The following is a 23,502-nucleotide window of genomic DNA, read 5'->3' on the forward strand; positions in this document are numbered from 1 at the left end:
GTGAAAGATATCGCGATACAATAGCACATTCCAAGGGGACCTCCCCCGCGTGCATGCACGCACGCACGCCCACACATGGCTATCTGTTTGTTTCTGAAGGCATAAATAACCAATGAAAACAACAACCCAGCAAGCAATTCATTAATTAATTTTTTATTCATTCATATTATACACGCCTAGCATAATTAGGCCTATAAAAATAAAATGCCATATTTCATAAACATAGGCCTAATGTAAAAATACAGGCTATAGTTTATATCTGTAATTTAGCAGTTTACAGCCTAACCTTAAATATCCCTTTGGACGTTTCACGGTCAAAATCCAAGTTAAAATAATTAGCATTGCGAGTAGGTCTGCAATGTAATCATACAGACAAAATTCATATAATCTATTTAAACCAGACAACCCGATTTAAATGTCTGTCCATTAATGAGAGCATTGTAAAATCATAAACAACAACGTTGGTCCAACTCTTTATCTCCTTCAGTTTGTCGAAGTGGACTAAGTAGCTATGGGAGTGGTTTACAACACCACCTGTCAAACAAAAGTGCATTCACAACAGGGAAGCTTTGCCTCGTCAGGGCACAGTTTCATAAATATCAAGTTCATAAAATGCAATAAATAATGTGAAAATGTACAATAAATAAAATAAAAGTGCAGTCTAATAAAATAAGGACGCGTTCAGACATCCAGAAACGTTTCAAATTAGGTAGAAAAATAGTAAGTAGCCTGAAATTCTGTAAAAAAGAATGTTGTAAATGTTGCTGCAAGTCAAACATAATCAACTAAACTCATGACTGCTTTGACTTGAGGAGCTTTTCCAAGAAGTCCAAAGCGTACTGAATCTCCTCTGGTGTCAAGTCCGGTAGATCTTCGGGGCGCAGCCTCCTCCTCGTCCGGCCCACCTCCCTGCTGCTGCCCCGGGCCGCGGCGGTGTGGATGTCCCGGAGCCTCATCTGCAGCCACTCCTGGCGCTCCTGCACCTGCTTGTGCTCCCCGACGTTGTGCATGAGCTGGACCTCACTCACCGTCCTCTTTCTGTACTCAGGATTATAAGATACATAGGCTACATTAATTACCTGTGCAAAAACAGGCTGCGATGATAAGAAGGAGCGTTAATTAAAGATATAAATGAGGTAATGACCTTGTAGTTTAGGTGATCTTAATTGATCTGAAAGAGGAGATAGGAGGTGAAATTACCTCATGGGGCGTCCTTCACAGAGAGTGGAGAGGTGTAAAATGCAGAGTGACATGAATACGAATTTATAGTCCCTATTCCGCATGTTGACCTTGATGACCTGTTAGAAAAAATATGAAAAAAGGGAAATAATTTAAATAACTAAATTTTAATATAAGTGAGAAGGTTATTGCACACCAAAATCAATTAAATTTGTAGTATATCACAAATCAGCCTAAAAACTGATGCACAATCTAACGAAACTCAATGAAGAAATAGCCAAAACTTGAGTTGAAATTTCCATCCTCCATATCTAAAGACAGACCATGCTGAACATACCTCTGTCGGTGGCTTCTCAGTCTGATAAAAGTAAAAGTTTCGTAAGTGGTAGGACTATAAACTGAAGCCAGTGTCGTTTGGTGGTCAGCCCTCATCAGTTATGATAACCACCGGACTCCCCGACTTCCTTTTATAGCCCCTGGGCCCAGCCATTGATGAGCCGCCTTCATTATTGCTGCTGATGTCACACCTCCAAGCTCCTGGAGGGGGCGAGCACAGGAATGGCAACACCTCCTGTGAGCTTCAGGCTTTCACCGCTGTCATGCCACACCAAACTAGAGGAGACCATCTTGCGATGAGGTCACACCAGCCGCGACGCCCGTCAACATGTTGACATTTCGACCCATGAGTGCTCAGTGGTCATTACTACATTATTACATGAGTGCTCAGTGGCTACTTGTGGGTTGGACCACTGTCGCTGGTAATGAATGGTATTGCATGTTGAACCCAACTATCCTCACGCCCACCTTACATGCACAAACAGGCACATGCACCAGGATTCAAACCTTAGGAATGTCTGTATTCACCTGTAAATGTAATATTATATATGTCATATATGTATATGTAAAATAAAAACATAGGGTATTTAAAAATGATATATGAAACCTATGAAAAATGGGAAAAACATGATTTATTGACTATGAATATATATCCATCCCAACGCCTGTCAGTATAAGTTGACATCATATATAGTGGGATATAAAAGTATGAGACCAATTTCCCAGAATGGAAAGATAAGAATTTAAATTAATAAGAAATTAATAAGGAAACCATATATAAGCAGAAACATTTTTAAGTATGTTGTTTTAATAAATGTACTTATATAAATTGAATATATACTGTCAACATGTAGGCTCACAATATACCACATAAAAATGAATTATAGATATTTTTTAATATATGTAGCCTACATTTACAAATTATATGAAGCACTATGGGTATTTCATATGTGTTATAAACTTATATCTTCATGTATCCAGGGGATGTATATATGTGATAAAAATATATCCCCTATATGGCAACATCACTCTTGATAGGGACATACACGTCATATATTATATTTCTATGTGTCATTACAATGTTTCTATTTCACATACTGCTCTTTTACTGAAAGGGTTATATATATATATATTAAAAAAACTGTTTCCCAGTCCAAAACTGCACTTTTTTCCCCAAGCACTTTATTTTTAGCACAGAACTTCCCTCCACATTTTCAATTTTGCATGCTTCTCTTTTATTTTTTCCATGTTTCCATGGACTGGCCAGATCCATTAGTCCACATCTAATGTGACCTTTTTTGTCCGACTTCCAGCCCGTCTCACAACAATAGTGCCAACATTTAGATGGATTTATGACGCTCATTGACCATTAGAGAGTCTCCCTGGTTACATAGGCACCTTACTCAAGAATTAACATTGTTTTAATGAGTCTGCCTCCCAAAAAAGAGCCTTTGCAGCGAACTGACGTCAGAGAAAACATCCTGAATCAAAGAGAGAGTGGGAGTTCAGGAGGTGTGTCAGTGGGGGATACTGTTGCCGTCACTGTCCTGGTCATGACAGATGTGTGTGCATGCGTGTGTGTTAACTTGAGAATCTGTGATTATCTGGAGAATCATAACCTATTCGGATATATTATCTTGATTTGTTAAAGGATAAGTTCACAGTCTGTTTTAATACAATTCAGTGTCATGTATGTTGAAACTGTTTGTGATTGCTGTAATAATTTCTCCTGTTCATACCAGCCTAAGATTCCTTTCCAATGTGCACCTAATGTAAGTGATGGGGGACAAACTCCACAGCCCTGAGTCTTTTTTTTCATAGTTCAGTAAGCAAAATGAAAATTGTGTGCCAAAAATACTGTAAAACGAGAAGATCTAGCTGATACACTAACTGCTTAAGCCTCATATGTAACTATATTTTTGCACAGAACAAGGACGGTGGTTAAAGAGTCCATTCTCCCAGATCAGAGAAAATATAACTTCTCTCCTTTGGTGGGATGTAGACGTGCAAATAATTTTGGTTTTCATTGGTCAGTTCTTAAGATTTTTACTTTAAAAACTCAACATCAGTGTCTCAGGATGTCAGCTGCAACAACACTTGTTATTGAGCTTTTCCAATGTCATACAGTTTATAGCAACACAAATGAAATTCCATTAACCTCTTTTATATGGGGGTGAGTGATGAAAGAGTTCTTGAGGATGAGTATCTTAAAAAGTGGATAAATATAAACCAAGATAGCTGCCTGGTTTGATAATGGAAAGTGGAAATGTTTTTGTGTGAACTGGAGCACATTCAATTAAAATGTAATATTCAATATTCAATTCAAAATTTTGAATAAGTACAGCATAAACCAAAGCTGTCAAAACATTGAGAAAATGTTTTTCCAGATGAAACATGTGACTGTATATATTATGTATATATTTTTTGTTTATAATTCATCTTTTAGCTTTCAGGCTTCTCATCCTTAACTATTTGTTAAATTTCAAATCCGAGCACCGTCCACGCTGCCTCTCTGTCTGTCATTCAGGCATCTCCCCGCTCAGCTTTCCACCACAGGTGTCTCAAGGGTGATCAGTCCACAGGGCCACATAGCATATACTGGAGAGAAGTAACCTACTACTTCTTATGGTCTCACACACACACACACACACACACACACACACACACACACACACACACACACACACACACACACACACTACACGTTAGGTAACCAAGAAGGTATGAGTTCTCCAAATGCAGCAAGAACTGGGAATGGCAATGTCATGACACAAAGGTTGTGTTCATACCAAGCCCCGTTAATCTGTGGTGAAACTGATTCAAGATCAGAAGATCAAATGAGACTTTGTACTGCAGTGATGTATCTCATGATAAAAATAAAACCCACCGGGAAAGTAGATGTGTTGTTTTATCCGAGCAAATTACAGAACATAAAAGTTTTAAAGATCCAGTGTGAACTGTGGCATGGTGATCACCTCTAACAGGTCTAAAGGTATTGATCATCGTAGCTTAGAGCTCCTCCTTCTACTCCCATGAGGAAAAAAAGAGCATGAAGGCACCAGTAGAGAAGGCAGAGTATGACGTTACGCCACTTTTATTTTCACCTAGGTGAAAGATGAGAGAAGATGTAAATTTATGGAAGTGTATCTTTCATTTCAGCTAAATACATTTTTAAAAGCTCAAGAGTTCTTTAGGTTTTACTTGTAATATCCAAGAAATTAGCAGATGTGAATGAAGAATCAGTGTTAGAAACAGCTAGTGATCAAACACCAGTACTGATTGACTCTCAGATCTCAGCCATTGCACCTGTTAATACATAAACAAATGGTGATTAAAGTTGTTTACATACCAGCTTTACAAGATTTACAGGGATCGTTGGGGCTCTTCAGAGACATTGACCTCCACTCGCTTTCCCGTTATACTATTACGGACTACGGTGGCCACGGCCTGTTTAGATGACACCCGCTGAACACGTCGACCTCTGACCTTAGCTTAGGATCCTTAACCTTGTCGTCCTCATTACCTCATGCTGCCTCAATGTGTAGCGCGTTACCTATGGCATGCGAAAGCAACAAGGTGCGTGGGAATACAACAAGGCGAGACACTTCAACTTAAAGTCATCAGTCCCACAAACAACATCATCCGACAGTAAAACGGATCCAGATACTAGATGAAATAATCTGTAACAGACTCCTTTTTATACCTAGATCCACTGTGCTAAGGGAAGCCGTTAACAAAGGAATTGCTAACATGCTGGGCATTGCTAGCATTCACTGCTATTCAAGTCAGGTGCATCAGTAAGCCAAGCTGGTCCACAAGACTTAAGAATAGTTACAGGGGAGTAAATAAGGAGTGGGGGACTGCTATTTCAGAGTAGGCTTTGACTTTTATAGAGGGTGACGGCATGTCCTCAGACGGGTGACAGAGAAGATAAATAACATCACACAGATGCTTCGCGTCTCAAGTCACTCAAAAGAGAGTGTGGAGAAAACAAGAGCACTGTTACAGATACAGATATAGGTTGTCATTAAAAAGTGGGTTTATAGAAAGAGAAATAATAATTTAAAGAATTTGGTTGGATCTAAAAAACAGAGGTTATAATTGGACTTTTAAAAATGAAGAAATCATAAAAATTGAAATACTTATAATTATGGTTCCAGTGGAACAAGCTGAAAACACAGCGTATATTATAACTTTACAGAGTTGTTATGGTGATCATGTTGGCATGTAATTGCCTATTTATATATATTAACATTAGCATTAATTTACAATCATGTCTCTGTCCTGAGAAATTGACTGATGAAAACCAAAGAATCAAATAAAAGATGACACATAGAGCTGAGGAGAATTGTAGAGTTGGGTAATAATTCTCTGTAGTTTCATCAAAATATGCAACTTTTTTCACATTATAATGATTTATTATAAAGATAAGTGCAGCTTTAAATATAGTTGAAAAACTCTGCATCAAGAGTTTTTGAGACTGGCTGTTTTTGATGAAAAGAGATGGAAACAAAGTGTTAGATGTGGTGGTCAGCAACCTACCAATCGGGTATTAATATGCCATTCAATATAAAAGCATTACATTTCTCACATTATTCCCACAGTTCAGAAAAATCTCTCACAACATACTTAAGAATGAGTTGCAATGCCTTCCAGCTCAATGTGATTGACAGGATTTACTACACGGGGAGAAAAGTCAACTCCTGAGTGAGCTCATGTGAATTACAGGCAGTTCATTACCCCCGCCTGACCCCCTTTTCCCAGAACTGACTTGTCCTGCTCCCTAAGGCGATGCAGCATAATTTTACTGCCAACAGACACCATCACACCAGGCCATTACCACGGCCTGAAATCCCTTCATTTAGCTGGGTTGATTGCTCTGATCCGGCATTTTGCACATTCCACCAATTTAACAGATTTTTTTCAAGCAATAACTCTGCCATGAGCCTAAAATGTGTAAACCACCTGCCTCTGTGATTATGTTCATCTTGCTGTGTTCTGCTCTCTGAATGGGGACGAGCAAAGAGCCAAACCGAACAACAAAAGAGTCATCAGTCTGCCCACTTCGACCTATGTTTTTGTATTCCTAACATTTAAGTGTTGTTGTCAGTTTGTCCAAGCTTTCATCAATCAGAACAATTGAAGCAGAGCAAATCCAACACAAATGTTGCTTTCCAATTGTTGAGTTTATGTCAGCTGTGAACAACAGACACTATGAATCTGAAACCTTTAAACCGTCTCCTAAAACTCATAAGAGCAGAATACGGTGTGTATATTAGTGAAAGATTAGATGAATCCACCTTAAAGGCGCAGGCAAGAAGGTACTGGTACTGACCAAAGATGTTATGTGTAGTTAGGGTTGTGTATAGAATATTATTTAGACCCAGTGTTTTTAGCCATTTTTGCAGCGTGGCTCCAGGGATTGCAATGTTCAATGTTGGTCAACCACTTTATACATATATACACGACATATCACAACAACTACCGGATGGATTGCCATAAAGATGTCTACAGACATTTATGGTCCCCAGAGGATGAATCATAATTGGGGTTGATTGATGATCCCATGACCCCAATTCATTGAATGCACCAGCAGGTGTTCAGATGTTCATGTTTCCTACGGGAGGAACCATATCGCCTAACTTTTTATAATCAGGTCAAAATTTAAATATCTTGATGAATTTTTTTTAAATAAAAAATACATAAAAAAACCCCAAAACAAACAATTAAGTACATTAATGGGTTTTGCTTTGATGACCAGTAGTATATAATAGCTAATGTTTGGATTGATGTTTCTGTGTAGCGAACATTACTAAGTTCCTAACTTTGCTACTGTTGCACCACATGGATTTATCACTGTGGCCTCCGTTAAGCTTAAATCACATAGTCTAATTAACTATGTGTAGCTGCTGCATATGCGTGTCTGCCTGTTTGTTACGTCTACAAATCTAATAGAAATCTGAACTCCATCTCAGCTGCCTCCTCCCTGCAGGATTCATGTCTGACACAGGCAGACTTATGGTCACATAAGATGTGGGTTGTCATCTCAAGTGTGAAAGTGAGAAATATGGAGGGAAGCAAAGGTTCCGGGGTTTTATTGCCCACAGTAGCTTTTTGTGATCGCCATGGCAACAGGAAACTTCCCCATAGATGAAAATAACAAGCCCTCGACGGGAGTAATCTATGAGCACAATGAGAACATAAAGCTGAAGGTTTATAGGGATCTGATTACTCCTCCAACATGAAGATGGTTTTGAGAAATAAAATAGGCCTAATATCCATGCAGGTCTTCAAACAGGAAGATGTTCACGGAGACCTGCTGGTACTTGCGGTCAGCATTCTAGCCCACTGCAAAACCATTAAAAATAACAACTATTAGAGGCGTTTTAGGGTCCATGTTGTTGCTGTTTGTTAGTGTGGAGCCAGTTATTTTGTTTTTTTTTTCAAAAGAGTGCAGGCTTGTCTGTGAGTTGAAAAGCTGGAAATCTCAGCCTGTGGCAAAATAGTTCTGAGTCATACAGTATGTGTTAATAGCACTCTCACCCCCACAGATGCATTATGGTCATTTAGTGCCGTGGGACAGCAAAAGTCTTACTCACAACCTCCTTAAACTCTCAGTCAGACCAAAAATAAAAGAAAAAATTTCATGTTTCATTTCAAGTTTCATGATTGGGTTTATCAGAGTTAGTTTTTTTGTTTTTTTTTAACGGCTGCCTGCTGTGAATGAAAACGGGAGGATGAGAGCAGTGAGGGAAAACCAAAATACTTAAGTTGAACTGAAAAAAAATGAGCTGAATTAAGTGTCAAAAGCAGAGGGAAACAGATGAGGACGGTATGTATGTGCAAGTTACATCATGTAATTCAACACCTGAGTTTTGTGTGGACCGACTGTCACTGCCTTCATGTGGCTGATTCGTCTGCACAACAGCCAGCTTAGAATCAGTCTGACAAAGACGCACACGTTTAAGAAATCTGTCTTACATAGAGTGAATGAATTTCCATAAGAATCATATTTGTACTTGGACTTTACAGTCTTAATTTATAAAATACAGAAACTAGTAAATACAGCTGTCAAATAAGTGGAGTGGAGTAAAAAGTATCGTATTTCCCTCTGAAATGTAGTAGAATACAAGTATGAAATCACATGAAAAGATAATACTTAGGTAGAGTACTTGAGTAAATTCACTTAGTTACATGTCATGACTGGAAAACAGCTTTTTAAAATTTGCAGTAACAACAAAAGAGAGCTACTCTTTTTGTAGTAACTACATTCTGGCTTTGTATTGCTGCACTCTTTGTCCAACTAAGACAGAAAACCAGACAGCTAAAGCACCGGAGTTCAATCAAGCTGGTGTGATTGCCTTGGTCAGCCTTAGCTTAGGGTAAAACTAAATTTATTTATTGATTTTTCCCTCCCTGTTTCCTGGTAATGAAAAATATCCATTTTGTTGAACTGACATCTTGGTCTTTGAGTTTCGACAATAAAAACCAATCTAAAGGAAACAAGCTTAGTGGGACTCAGTAGCTGCTATCTTAGCATTTTATTCTAGTGCAATCATGTGATTTGGTGCGGTTAAGACATGCTTTTACTCCATTGGAAAACTATTGATTTTAACATGAATATTAATAACAGAGACACCTACAACAAAACTACATATATTTTTTATGAACTATAAAGTTTTCTTACACAAACTGCCTTTTTTTTAGGACAGTAGATCATATTAATAAAGCTGGTGTTTAAAATAGCTAATCCCTACAGTTAATTGCACATCTTAACGACCCATCTGATTATCTATAAAAAAAACTACTCTTCAAACTAACAAGGGTAAAGGACGGTCTTGCGCTACAGCACATGGTACAGACACAGACGCAGGATGGAGGATTTTGTCAAATTAATGGTGTGGTGGGACAGAAATGGGTCAAAAAATTGCCAGCCAGACTCTAAAATGGAAATCCTGCAATCTTGCTGCGGTGCATTTCCTCCCACAGGCCTTCATAATAATCCTAAGAATAACAAAATGTCTGGAAAAAACTCTCCTGTAGATTCATTACTACATAGAACAAGGACAAAACTCAATTAAAAAGGGAAATAACTTTCAGGAAAAAAACAACAGTGCCTGAAGGCTCATTCTTTAAATAGCAGTCTGACAAAAGAAATGTCAGACCTCTTTTTTGGTGTTGACAGAACTTTCAACCACATCTTATGGCCTTCCCCAGCAGATTTAGTAACACAGTTGTCATGGAGTTGTTTTAGTTGTTGTTACATGACCTAAAAGTAAAATGATTTTCGAATAAGTCCCTGTCTGCCATGCAGGGAGCATAAAATCAGGTTTTAGTTATAGACTCTGAAAACATCTACAATAATAAATTTGAATTCAGATAAGGTCAACATGATTTGTCATAAGTCATTATTGTATAGCTACTTTTCCACCTTTACTGCAGTCATGTTTTGGACATTTCTGGAAGACAATAGAAAAAGACATGTCAAATGTGTCCTTGAGGAACTGTATAAGCAGCGAGGCAATAGATTAATTTGCTGTACAAAACTGAAGAGGAAATTGTTAAAAAATAGTCAAAAAGAAACTGTCTACTCTGTTGCCTGAAAGGTTTCCCAGACAACTCTGGGTCACCCTTTGACCCTTTCTATACAGGAGATTCGTTTTTAACTGCGACACAACGAGAGAATGAGTTGTGGTGTGAAAAGGGGGGATGTTCATAGTGAAGCACAGAATTGACTGAGCAAAAGAGAGATTACATAGGTGAACAGACTGATGATGGATGAAGTATTGAATAACAATCAAACCTTTTTATTAGCTCCTCTTTTCATTCTGTGTTGTTATTTACTGGCGCGGAAGTTCCTTTAATCTTTGTACATTCAGGTGTCCATGGGTTACTTTGATTCCTCAATGCAATCCCCTTTCAAATCCATGAATGCTATTACTTTTTATTCACACCATGGATGTCACACTCATTACCACCCTGAGTGTTGACTAGTTTATTTGTAAGGATGACTAGTAGATAGTATATTGCGACATCTAGTGGTAAAATTGTGAATTACTAATTTTTGAACCATTCAGCCAGACACAGACTCTCCAAAGCCACATATCTTATCAAGGCAAAGACCGTTAGCCTCCGAAAGACAACTGTAATCAATACTGAGATTCGATGCTGTCTTCACATGTCATCGATACTGCAATTGCAAACAAACCCATCAAAAATTCAAATACAACTATGAGACTCAGAGACCCAACTTGGAGAAGCATTTACAAGACAACTAGATGTATCGGTAATGTCTTTTCTCTTGGAGATACTATGAGTAAAAAACGAATACATTGAGTTTTACTTAGGATGTTTGAATTAGTAGTACGTTGCTTTTGCGGCCTTTGATTTAAAACGGACGATTTTACGTTTTTTTTATTGAGATATGATATATTGATGAGATATTCCTCATCTTTCTTTTGCCATAATATATATTAGTTGTGTCTTGTTAAAACGTGATATCCACTTTACACTGATGAACTAGTGTATATTTTCTATAATTTCTCTTGTATGTAGTATTTAAATTTGTGTTTTATTCTTCAGTAGTAGCCCTGTAGTTTTAAAGCTCCTTGACTCCTCCTGGTAAAGCCGTTTTCACCGGATTCCCCTGAACGCAACACGAATTCTCGGCGGCAGATGCGGTCTCCTTGATGTTGAGTTTGACCGCTCGAGCTGAAGCTACCTTGAGGTAATAAGTTATTAAGTTTTTGTTCAATGACATTTTATATTTCAGCCTGTACATGGGTCGAAATAACTTTTTGGTGTAAAGTATAACCTTTTGAGCCGTGAAAACATGGGACGCTCAAAGGGACAGAAAGTTATGCTAACGTTAAGCGTTTTTTCGTTATTGCGACTAGCACCAGTTTTCAACTAAAATATGAATTAGACAAAATGTAAAAAAATTTTTTTTTTTAAAAAGCTGGAAAATGCAGTGGATAAAAATGTAATTTATTTATTGCAATTCCTTGCTGTAATTTCCTCAAGTGGTATCACCTCTTTAACTTGATAGTTACATTGTTGCAGACAATCTCATTCATGTCTCCTAAATCAAAATGAGATCAGTTTACTTTGTTAGCAAAGTGGCGCGAAAGTGTGATAAAAAAAAGTTAACTTTGACCAAGAAAACTATAGCACTATATAACTACCCAGATACCCGGAGTAGATGTCAGATCTAGGTTGCTATTGCCTGTAGAAAGCAGGTATTGGCTTGTTCATATATGGATGAATGAGTTGTAATTCATAATGTCCCGGAGAGCTCTGTAAACACAATGTTTTATCATAGATATTCAGTAAAAAAAATATTTTAAACCAGGTAGAGTTGTTAAGGATCTTATGCAAATAGATTATACCATCTGCAGCGAATTTATTTCACTGAGTTTATTTTTACAGAGGCAGTACACATTCATCATGTCTACCCGCCTAGATATTAAACCATAAAAATGTTCAGCAAAGTAGTTCTGCTTAAAACTTAATTTTGCAGAAATGCAAAGGCTGAAAATGCAAAAACATGACACCCATAGTGTCGTGATAGCATTTCCTTTAGGTGCAGAGCTTATTGATGACCTATGTGCATGTTAACTGTAATAACATTCAAGTAGTAACAGAAATTGCATAAAGAGATAGCCTAACCATAACTCGTTTTGCCTTTTCTTGTATTAAAGTTAATGTACTCATTTATACAAGTGTCGGATTAATATCTTTTTTCTTTTGCACAGACTCATGAGTGACTGTCAGGAGAGAGACTTCGTTTGGGAGTCTTTGATTTCACCTGGGAAGAGAAAAAGAAAGAAGAACTCCCGAAAGGACAAAGCATGTGTAAAACACAAAAACAACATCACTAAGAAAACAGATGAGGGCATCCAGAAGAAAAAGAAAAAGAAAAAATCCAAATTCACAGAAGCAATGCAGGGAAAGAAAGAAAAGAAGAAAGTAAAGAAAAACAAAACATCAGTAGAGTTAGATCACAATTTCGTATTCACACAGGGTTACTCAGGTGCATCTGGCCCTTTTGCAAAATCAAAACCTGAATCGTCACATCCTTGCAGCACTGAAAAAATAAAGCCTGATGACCTGACTCAAGACTCCAAAAGAACCAAAAGAAAAAAGAAAGTGGCGTGGGATTTATCTCCAGGCTACATCCATGTCAAACGTCCTAAATTTGTCTCTTCATCACCCAAAGAGAACATCTTCTCAGAGGAGGAAGCTGTGAGAGACGCTGAGAGTTGTTCACAGGTCACCGCGACAAGTCAACCACATGATAATGACTCTCAATGCACCGCTGATGATATAAACAGCCAGGACCTGTTTATCACGCAGAAGAAGTTCAGGGTGTCGCCCTCCGAATCTTCAAGTGGTGAGGCCAGCGACAAAGCTTTTATTACGTCTCCTACACCAGTCACACAACGAGACAGGCGGCTGAACTCATCTGGGGTTCAGGTAGAACAACATGAAGGATCAAACATACATCTACAGCAGTCTCATTTTTATCAGCATCCCAAAAAGGCAAAAGAACACCTGCAGAGGCCGAAGACAGTACAGGTAGTCCTCATAGAAGAAGAAGAAGAAAAGGGGTTGCACTTAGCACAGCAAATTCCCAAGAAGAAAACTTTGTCCTTTCAGAAACAGAGGGACTTAAACACAAACCTAATTGAAGAGAAAAAAGCGTCCGGCCTCGTACATGTAAAACCAAGTGTAGTGAATCCTTACCTGGATGAACCAGCTGTGGTAAACTCCTCCCTGTATGTTACAAAATCAGATAAATACTACTTTTCTTCAAGACAACAGTCTCCTTCACATCTTCAAAACTCAGGTGGGCTTTCCCTGCTTCCACTCATTGCAAAAGCAAGCATCTCCACACAGACGGAAAACTTCTTCACCACTGAACTCTCCTCCTATCTCAACTTCTGCCAAAAACGTGTAGTGACTATATGTTCTGAGAGCTTGAAACCTTTGGACCTCAGTCTGCCACGGAGGGCAAGAAAATACCTCCCTTCAGTGAATGAAGAAAAGCGCAATGACCAGAAACCATCATCACTGCCAGAAAAGACAAAAGGTAACGGTCACAAAGACCCAAGCATGCGTCCATCTCGTTCTTCAGAGATGAAGGATGTCGAGGTAAAGAAGGAGCCTTCTGGTCGACAGCAGGGGTCCGTCATTGCACAGGGTAAAGGCAAAACTCCAACTCCAAGCCCCCAGTCTGAGTCTGAGGCTAAGTCTGCAAACTCCAGTGAAGACAGCGAACCCCCCAGTTGCACCGGAAAGCCAGACCTGACCCAGGTGAGTCCATGTGATCCTATACCCACTGTTCACTAGTTACACTGGCTCATACAGCCACCAATCTTGCACAATCTTCAACATTCACACCTGTTTCATCATTTTTTCTTAGACTTACAGAGGAAAAACACATCCAATACCTCAAAAGACACCTAATAAATGACCTGTGTTTCCTGTGTTAAGCGTAAGGCTTGCAATATTTTATATTTTTCCTAATTTCAACAAATGAGTTGATCCTATGAACATGTATTGTCTGTGTGTGTGAAACCATATATATCTTATTCCTCTGTGCCACAGAGCTCCATTCTTGACCATAACTATTAAAAACGCATTAGTGAGCCACACTGCATGATATGTTCTTTCATCACAAAAGGACATGGGCACTGTAGTTTATTTTTAGTCAATCTCACATACAACGTCCTGCTGCTGTACAGTAAACACTAGCTATTGTACTAAATGTGTATTACTCTGCCACTGAAAATAATCCCCAACAGATTTATTATTTCAGTAGAAAGCAAACAGCGGTCAAATCCATCCCTGCAACAAAAATATTTAGCCCCATGGCAAAAGTTGAAGTTTCCCTTTTTATAGTTTGCATCAGAACATTTACATGATCCTTTACAAATGTGCTGTTAACAACAATATAAATACAAAGCTCAAGTAAATGTAATTAAATAAATTATAATCAATGATTAGCGTCTCTAACACAAATAGGTGACGGACATGGGGTGTTGATGAAAAAAGATTTCTATGGCAACAACTTTATACATGAAGCAGGCCACTATTGCTCCTCATTTATTCTATGTAGTATTGTAGCGCAACACATTACACACACAGTGCGAAAAGTCTGAGACCACTTTCCCAGTGGTCCCAGATTTTTGGACCCCACTGTACAGTCTTAGTCTTTCAGTAACTTTTACCCTAATTGCTGACGCCTGCATTACTCCTCTTGGAATAACCTTTTAAAATATATAACTATATATACTGTATGTGAACCTATTTTAAAGATATCTTCAGTAAGAACCAGTGGGCTTGGGGCTGAGAACCAGGGTAGGAAGGTCAGAGTGAATTAAAAGATGGATTAATAGTGTTTTGATCTGTTCCCTTATCCTTGAAACTGTTGTGCCTGTGAAGCGATAACAAAGAGGCCTTTGTGTTAATCTGTATAATTTGCAAAAAAAGGTAACTGAAGATACTGTTCAGTGATAAAATGACTTTTTGTTTGACTTCAGGTCCGAGCGGTCCAGATGAGACTCAACGAATCCTTCTTTTTCAAAACAAAAGGAGAGGGACAGTCCCTCAGACCCGAGTCTCCACTGATGAAACTGACTCAGGGCAGAGAGATGAAAAGCAGGAAGAGCCACTGAGGTCATGAGATGCGTTTGGAAACACTGAGCGGTCAGCAGTTTGTGGTTGCCGCACTCTTCCTAATTGAAGACTCAACACACAATTCGAGGTGTGTGTAGCAGGAATACATTGTTACAGCCATCTGGGTTGAAGAGCGCCACACACAGGTTAGCAGGTGAACAAAATTCAGCTCTTGAAGCTGTAACTCACTCTGAAAGTCGTCTTTGAGGAAAAGTTTTGAGATTCACACTGTCAGGGAGTTCAATCCCTCTATGATATACACTCAGTTGGCAGTTTATTAGGTACACTGAACTATTACTATATTGCAGTCTGATACAACAGTCCTGCGATAAATCCTCCTCCGTGAAGGTTATTATGTTCAGTTTGTGATGAAACTGTTCTAGAGAGATGTTATGTGTCCTCCAAAATGATCACATTTTAACCAACACCCCTCTAAAACAGTTTCAACACAAACTGAACATTATAACCGTCACCAAGGAGGATTTATTGCATTACTGTTGTTAGACTTCCTTAGTTTTGGATAATAAACTGCCAACTGAGTGTACATGGAAATTTAATTCCGAAATGTACTTCTTGGAAATAATTAACATTTTATTATATAGATGACATCTTTCAATGTTTGTAAATTGCCAGTATTTTCAACTTAGATGTTTCTATAATGTTGGTATAGGGTTTTGAGTACTCACAGGTTTCTGTGCAAGTTCCATTTAAACATCAGTTTCAGTGGCAGTTGTTCGATCTGTACATCCAATTGTAGCTTGGAGCTTTGTCCTTTGTCTGTTCTGTAAATGATCTGTTATCAATTAAAGTTTATTTATTGTACAGGAACAGTGTTTTATTTGATGTACTGTCTTCGAGTTTTAACAGTTATGCACCATAATCTTTATTAATTTCCCCTCCATAGCAGTGCGTAGGGTATATATAATTTGCCACGACCTACGCAAATAAGCTTAAGCTTAACAAGATAAGCTTCCATGATACCTCAAATAATATGAACTACGTTTAAGTTCATAATTATCACAAGATGACTTGGAGCATCTGGCTGTACCAACTACATGTTCAGGATTTACTTGTACATTGACGTTTACAAAACTTGTCAACAGTCGATCTGTCTTTTAAGCAAGACGATTACCATTATTCCAAAGAAAGAAAAACATCTTTATTTATATTTTTGCTAGTTATTATACACAGGAATTTGCCAACTGTTAAAAAGATTTGTGTGAAGATTTGTGTGTTGCATTCACTTTCCTTCAGCCAAACTTGTTTTATTCTGCCTCATGTCCAGCAATGTGTCTTATTTCGTTATTTATTCCTTATTGTGATGTTGTGTTTGTGGAGAAAGCAACAACAGTTCCTACTATTAACCTTCATTCTAGCTGGTTGTAATATGCTGATGTAATGCTAAACCATTCACTGTTACCTTTTATTTACCAAGTACTAAAAACGTGTCAGAAATGCAACATACATCACCAGTAGATGCTTTAATGGTGTTTGAGATATTTTGATTTAACAGAATAGAGCCAAGACAGCCTAGTTGTGTCTGAAGAGCTTGATCCCCATCCAGCTCCAGAGGTGGAAGAAGACATAGACGGGGATGGTGACCGGCAGAAGCAGACTGTAGAAACACAGACTGTTGCTGCTGGTGCAGCCTTGGGGGAAGTTCTCGTCCACCGCAGCAGAGTAGAACAAACCAAAGAGGGACACTATTGGGACCAGCCCCACCATCATGGACAGGGAAAACATACTTGCAGATGGGTTCTGATACAGCGTACTGTTGGATTAGCAATGTGATGTATTATATGTACTTTTAAGCAGGTAGCTAGGATGCAGTATAATCCAGTTACAGTGTGACAGAAGTACTGACTTATTCAGTCCAACAATGAGTCTGCTTTACTTGGGTTGGTTTTGTTTGTGATGGTGCTTCTATTCTTGTGTTGGTGTAGTCGAGGTGTCGGCGTCTTTCTGAATGAGTCTGGCTTCCTGAGGGATCATGTTGGGGATGCCGTCTGAGATGGGGTAGGCGATGCCAAGTTCCTCGTTGATCAGCTCATTGGTCTTAGCCTCGTATCTGTGAGGGACAAGAGCAACATGATTTTTCTGTGATGCACATTGGTCTAAAAAACCCTTAGATGTCTTCAACATATACACATTGTCTTTAGTATGCAATGTTTATCACATGAAAGGTGAGGGAAAGGAAAAGAAATTGAAGTCATCAGTTAACATCTTAATGCTGCAGCTACCATCCAGTAAGAATAAATGGTGTCCCATTTAACCATAACAAGTGTTACACCATATTCTGTGACACAGTTCAACCATATTGTTACAGCAATACTGTTTTTGATGGCAAAATAATCACTCAATAATATTTAGATAGAAAACATTTTGATAACTGTTAACCAAAGTGGCAATCCCGTTCAGATAGGTTGACATATTTAAACCTAAAATTGTGACCACAGAGTTCAGACACATCTGTGTATATTTTGATAGTTGTAATAACCAGGTAATATTTTTGTCAAGACATCAGTTGTTGCATTTCCTCCAATTTCACATGTAGCTAGCTAATCTGTCGCATGTGTCCGTCTTACCTCAGTGGCTTCTTAGACAGCGGACATACGAGGAATTGGAGCAGGGAGGCGTCAAACGGCAGCTGCGCTTCGTCCTTCACATCCGTGAAGCTCCTGACAGACACAGACGAGGGTGTTACCCTCCGTATCAAAGGTACAGGTTTCACATAGCAGTGAACACGAACACTTTCTGTCACCAATTTACCCAAAACATTCCGAAACATGTCCAAACTACTTGAAAAGACGCCAAAAAGCTCTCCAAACGGAAGAACCTAAGTGAGTGTAACCGAATTAGGAGACCGCTTCCTGTCAACTGAAAACGGTTGTCATTGGTTCCGCTTATTGATTTCTTTAGCGACCCTGTTTGAGACCGTTTTAATCGCGTATCTCATAAATGATTTTAAGATATTACATATAAGACATGATATATAATTGTCATTATAATCATAAATATCAATTGATGTTTCTACAATTTCCACATTTTTCCATGAGGTGGTAGTGTTGCACTGTCCAGTTTAATCTAATTTACGTGTGTGATATATGACCAGAATATGAAATCATGAAAAAAAAGGCACTAAAACTAAAAGCTAAACCACAACAGACACTGCATTACTTCAATACGTTGCTTTCATAAACACATTTAAGCTTTTATGTGAGTAATATCCTACAGCAATTTGTTCAATTTTCCTCAGAATATAAAATCACACTTACCATATCTAATAGAAACTAATAGAGATTTGTGAAGTTCACAAGTCACTGTTTGAACTGTAGTTCCATTTAAGCCCAATAGTTGTCTTGAGCATGATTTCCCAGCAGGTTGTGTCTATACATCTATATTAAATATTGTCAGAGAGCCCGGTGCCAGCTCCAGCAGAATGCATTCCTCCATCCATATGGCTGAAGATATTGCTCTGAGACTTTCTTGGCAGGGAATCAATGTTTTAAAAATGCTTCTAGCTGTAATATATCCCACTGCTCAGTACAAGATCTGCTAATATAGTTTTCTTTTCCTTTTTTTTTCCTAGCTGCCAGGGCTCGAATACATCAGTATAACGCTGTAGCTGTGTTCAAACCAAACATTGTAGCAAACATGATTGAGTGATTGGCTGATAGTTGATGTAGTGGAAACTGAAGTAAAGCATCTTGAAAATAAAGCAGAGAAAATCCATTCAGAAACTATACTGACTTGCAATTGGTGCAACGGTAAACATCACACTAGGGCCTGAAAAACACCATTATTGGCTGCACACCAACATCACATGCTTAACACACTAGTTGGACTTAAGCCCACTGTAGCCAAACAGAGCTGTCTGATGCATTGATCTGATGCATTAGTCTGGCTATGATTCTGCGGAACATCTGTACAAGACAAAACCGGCCACTGAGAGTCCCGAAGCTCTGATCTAATTTAACACAGCACTGCTCTTGAAGTGCTGATGAAGTTTCACAGTGGTGAAGAAAGGAATATTAGGAGGGAACACTGTGCCAGGAAAGCTTAGACTAGATAACCATTATTAAGTCATTTTTCATACGGTGAGCCGAAGAGATAAACAAACGTTTGTGTTAAGAAAACTTCTTTCAAAATCACAGTGATATTTGTAAAAAATATCCAGTCTTGGATAGATAAGCACATTTTTTTGTTTTAGAAACAATATAATATCGTTGGTTATTTAATATTCCTGTTTTAGTGACTTTCAGTAAGCACCATTTCCACAGGGGCAAGACCTTAGTGGGTAAAAAGAGGTTGTCGGAAGACATGAGTCGAGGTCAATATACTTAATGGCAGAAACGAAAACTGGCCATGGAGAGCAGAACAGTGCACTGCATACAAGTCAACATTGCAGTTACATAAAGTTAAACAAAATGTTGGCGCTGGAGGCAAACAGGAGGAGGTGGCAATCTCGCAAGTAGACCTAAGAATTCAAGAAAATAATTGGAGAGGTGGCACTGACAGGTGTCTGGTCGATCCACCTGACAGTGATGCCGCTCCAGGTGCATCAGTTTCTGAAGCCCCTGACACTCATATCAGACTCTTTTTCGGTGGCAGGCAGGCAGCTGTTGTTGGTAAAAAATCTTTCCGATTAAAATCTCAGATTTGCAGCGATAGCCTAAAGACTCATATGTTTCTCCAGAGTTGGTGGAGGTAACAACAGAGCTAAAAGGGTGGAATCAAACGTTATTCCAAATGAACGATAATGTTTCTCTGTATCTACTAAATGTGTAAATAAGCCACTGATAGCAAAGAAATGTTTACAGCAAAAAATCAGTTAATGCAGATTGAATTTTATTTTATTGTCCAGAAAGGCCAGTGAAAGAAGCACACAATGAGAGATAGTACTGAGTTAATGAAGCTAGTCAAACTGCAGCTAGTCTGGAGGTAATGTCAGGACTTCAGTTCTTGCATCTTCTGTCCACGAGTCTCCTGTTCTGAACGATAACCTCGAGGGAGTCTGTGTTAGGCCAATAATTGAAATGGAAATTAGGTCTCTGTAGCGCACAGTGTCACGCTGACCGAGGGATGACTGTGTGAATCACCGCTTCGGTCTGATGGATTGACGTCAGTAGAGTAACCAAGGACAGTCCAGGTTTCAAGCCACTGGCCACAGTGTCCTGACTCATATCTCAAATATATATAAAAAAAAAAAAAAAACTGTACTCATAGTCCGAGTCACAACACAGTCCTCCTGACCAATGGGTGGCTCAGACTTGGCAGAGAAGTTAGTGCATCCCTGCCAGGGTTGTTACAATACTAATAAGTTCTAAGCTTCCTGGGCAGGGAAAGAGATCTCTCATAATCTCTCTGCTATCAATACCAATGTTACTCAGTGCTTCACCAGCAATGTTACCTTAAATTGGCTCGGTGCATCAGACCCTTATGGATGTGTGCACAAGGCCCAGTGTCCCAGTTTGGGAGATTGTTTATGTGTTATATTTTCCACCCATGGTGTATTTTCTTTTTGCGCGCAGAAGATCCTCAGAGACGACAAAGCGATGCACAATTCACTGCGGCTTCTTTTCATGCCTCTCTGTAGTTCCCTACGAGTGGGAGAAAGAGCTGTTGTGCTTGGAAGGCAGAGGGGCGCGGGCGTTGCACACTCAACAGCAGGAGCGGAGGGGGTGTTTGCGGCCTTCCCATTCCTCCCACTGATATTTGACAGAGCTTTCATCAGTCCCGCGCCCTCCGCTGACCTCTTCACAGTCATTCACCTGCGTACGGTTGCAAGAGTTCTCTGCGATGACTCCTTTGACCGCCTCAAGCTGTGTTCCTCAGATTTGCTCTCCTGGTTTGTCTTGAGAAGTCTTCAGGAATCAAGAACATTGACAGACTCAACAGAGCTTTTGTAACCTGGTGGTGACATCTGATGCTTCTTTTATTTCTCCCATTTCTTTTTCCCAAGCAGCTGTCATAGTGAACAGAAAGTATTTTGATGTCTTTCATAATGGTAGAGTGAATCTGTCAAGCCTGCACACCTTTGTTCAGGCTTTCACTGCATAATAGAATATTTCCACTCATTAGCCTAATTACCATAGACCCACATACATAGTTAATGGTAATGCCAAATTATCCCTCCCCAGTTTCCACTATATTAACAAACTAAAAGCCTTCATTTTCTCATTTTATTAGCTCGTCTTATTTGTAGGAATCCACTTACAAGTACTTTCACACCTGCCTGAGGATTCAGTGAGCTGAAGTTATGCTTGCCTAATTGAAATGATAACTAATACTTAAAATTTTGTCACTACACCGCACAGTGTTAGAATAAAAAATGTATTCTTAAGATCCCTACACATGGCCTGCAAGAATTTGAAATGAGAATCTTTTTTGTGGAATTGAATTCAATGTCATTTCATTCTTAGTTGGAGTTCTGATCGTTTCCTTGCTGTGCGTAGGTTTTTTTTTTATCTATTTAGAAACGGGAGATTAGGCTTCTTTTCCTGCCAGGACTGCTTTCATTTCCATGCTGCAATATTGCTGATGTAGCATTTGCTCCTTAATCTGATAATCAGATCCCCAAGGACTTCCTTCTCCTCCTGTCTTTCTTGTCTCCCATGCACCTTTAATCCTCTTCTATCTTTCCCTTTCCTCTTCTTTCTGCACCCCTTATCTCCTCAAAAAATTTTTTTTTTAACTTTTCATAACCTCAAACACATCCCTCTTTTTTTCCCCCTTATTTCATTCCCTCTTTTCCTCCATTCCTCCCTTCCATCCAGTCAACACATTCTTGCCAACAAAGATAAAAAGCTAAGCTCCTACTAATGCATCTGATTGATGGACAGGCACAGATCCAATGAAGCGTTGCCCTTCAATTAGGCCTCCATGGTCACCTGGCAACAGTGCACCCTTCAATTAAGTCTCAGTGGTTACTCAGCAGAAGCGTGAGCCAATGAGGTGTGAGCAAAGGTTGACACTGCATCATTACTGCTCCCTTCAAGGCTCCAGAGTGCCTCGCCGACTTTAATCACTCAGCCGCCGGTTTGTGCTATGGATGGATGTGTGTTTATAACTGTGCATGCTCACGGCTCATTGGACGTGCTAGCTTTACAATACCTCAATACAATACCATGTTATGAGAGGCTCTGAGACTTGTTTATGAGGTGTTAACTCACCCAAACAATATAGGCGCACGGTTTCAGCTTTTATGATACTTTATACACAGAAGTGCTTTATCATTTACAGAGACAAAACTTAAGGCTGTTGTGATGCTTGGTATTTTCTAAGAAGGCGCTTTGCTAAGGGATGGATTCCTCGTCAGTGAAGACGCATCCTCGATAATGGTATCTATTAAAAGAGGAGGAGGCAGCAGAGGAAAAGTGAATGTGAGAGTGGGAAGGATGATGTCTGAGTGAGGAGGAGTGAGAGGAAGAGGGAGGGGCAGTAGAGAGGATAATGACAGAGTGAAGGAGGGAGTGAGTGGGATTGAGAGAAATAGTTTCCAGCCTGCTCTTCAGTGGACTAACAAGAGAGTAGGATGTTGCCTGGAGGTGATAATTACTGTATCCTCTGAGGTTGTGTGGCTGCAGAGGCCCACACATTTGCCCCTAGTTTAGATACACTATAGAGGACAAACCGTACCAGTATGTCTTTTTTTTTTTCTTTCTTCGGTTTGCAATGTTCACCCCAGAGTTTTATACTTAAAAATTCTTCAGAGCACTCAGGCCATCAAGAGAAGCTAAAATTCACCACTGAAATCTAAATGGGTGACATGGGGGTCAGCAGCTTTTTACTGAAAAGTGAGTCATACACTTGAAAATGCAAATTTCAGCGATAAAGGAGCCATCAAAAGAGAGCTGCAAGTCCTATGGAGCATGTCCTGGCCAAGTCTCAAACTGATGAAGACAACTCCAAGTAAAGTCTCATATATCCTCAAAGGAAGACTAAAGTGTTTGATGGCAAGTCCCAAGTCAGTTGAGCCGAGCCCAAGATGTCAGAAAAGTCAAGTCAAGTCTTTTCAGGGCAAGTCTTGAGTCAAAGTTTATTGAGACAAGTGTAAATCAAGTCTCAAGGTTTATACGCTCTTTATGTGCCTTTTAGCATCCTTCAGCTCATTGTTTTTGTTTTGGCCTCAACATTACTGTTTTGGTTCAGTCATCCGACTGCTCACATAAACCCACCGTACCTAAGCAATGAACAGCAGATGGACAAAGTTGGTGTGTAGCTGGTGAAGAAAGATGAGCGCCAGCTTAAGAATCTTTAGCTGTTTGTTAAGGCGATATTACAATATGTCAATACTGTGTAAACAGC

General features: G+C 39.2%; 4 protein-coding genes across 4 annotated transcripts; 1 reads left to right on the forward strand and 3 right to left on the reverse strand.

Annotated features, from left to right (window-relative positions):
• Nucleotides 1-232: 232 nt before the first annotated feature.
• pth1a (parathyroid hormone 1a) lies at nucleotides 233-1,805 on the reverse strand. The gene is made up of 3 exons (XM_087175381.1): nucleotides 1,707-1,805; nucleotides 1,201-1,298; nucleotides 233-1,038 (listed from the first exon to the last, which is right to left on the reverse strand). The coding sequence occupies exons 1-3, from the start codon at nucleotides 1,803-1,805 to the stop codon at nucleotides 792-794; spliced, it is 444 nt and encodes a 147-aa protein (XP_087031507.1). The 3' UTR covers nucleotides 233-791.
• Nucleotides 1,806-12,273: 10,468 nt separating this feature from the next.
• LOC147818825 (uncharacterized) lies at nucleotides 12,274-15,194 on the forward strand. The gene is made up of 3 exons (XM_087175387.1): nucleotides 12,274-13,124; nucleotides 13,182-13,830; nucleotides 15,060-15,194. Exons 1-3 carry the CDS (start codon nucleotides 12,274-12,276, stop codon nucleotides 15,192-15,194), a joined length of 1,635 nt encoding a protein of 544 aa, XP_087031513.1.
• A 1,481-nt stretch (nucleotides 15,195-16,675) lies between these two features.
• On the reverse strand, nucleotides 16,676-16,942 carry LOC111658749 (phosphatidylinositol N-acetylglucosaminyltransferase subunit Y). Its single transcript, XM_023411394.2, has one exon. The coding sequence runs from the start codon at nucleotides 16,936-16,938 to the stop codon at nucleotides 16,726-16,728; it is 213 nt and encodes a 70-aa protein (XP_023267162.1). The 5' UTR covers nucleotides 16,939-16,942; the 3' UTR covers nucleotides 16,676-16,725.
• Nucleotides 16,943-17,059: 117 nt separating this feature from the next.
• pyurf (PIGY upstream open reading frame) lies at nucleotides 17,060-18,046 on the reverse strand. Its single transcript, XM_023411393.2, has 2 exons — nucleotides 17,781-18,046; nucleotides 17,060-17,263 (listed from the first exon to the last, which is right to left on the reverse strand). Exons 1-2 carry the CDS (start codon nucleotides 17,981-17,983, stop codon nucleotides 17,119-17,121), a joined length of 348 nt encoding a protein of 115 aa, XP_023267161.1. The 5' UTR covers nucleotides 17,984-18,046; the 3' UTR covers nucleotides 17,060-17,118.
• Nucleotides 18,047-23,502: the final 5,456 nt, after the last annotated feature.

The sequence above is a fragment of the Seriola lalandi genome, unplaced genomic scaffold (assembly GCF_002814215.2).
Source record: "Seriola lalandi dorsalis isolate HSWRI2012SDOR001 ecotype SW California unplaced genomic scaffold, Sedor1 jcf7180002054465, whole genome shotgun sequence".
Taxonomy (NCBI): Eukaryota; Metazoa; Chordata; class Actinopteri; order Carangiformes; family Carangidae; genus Seriola; species Seriola lalandi.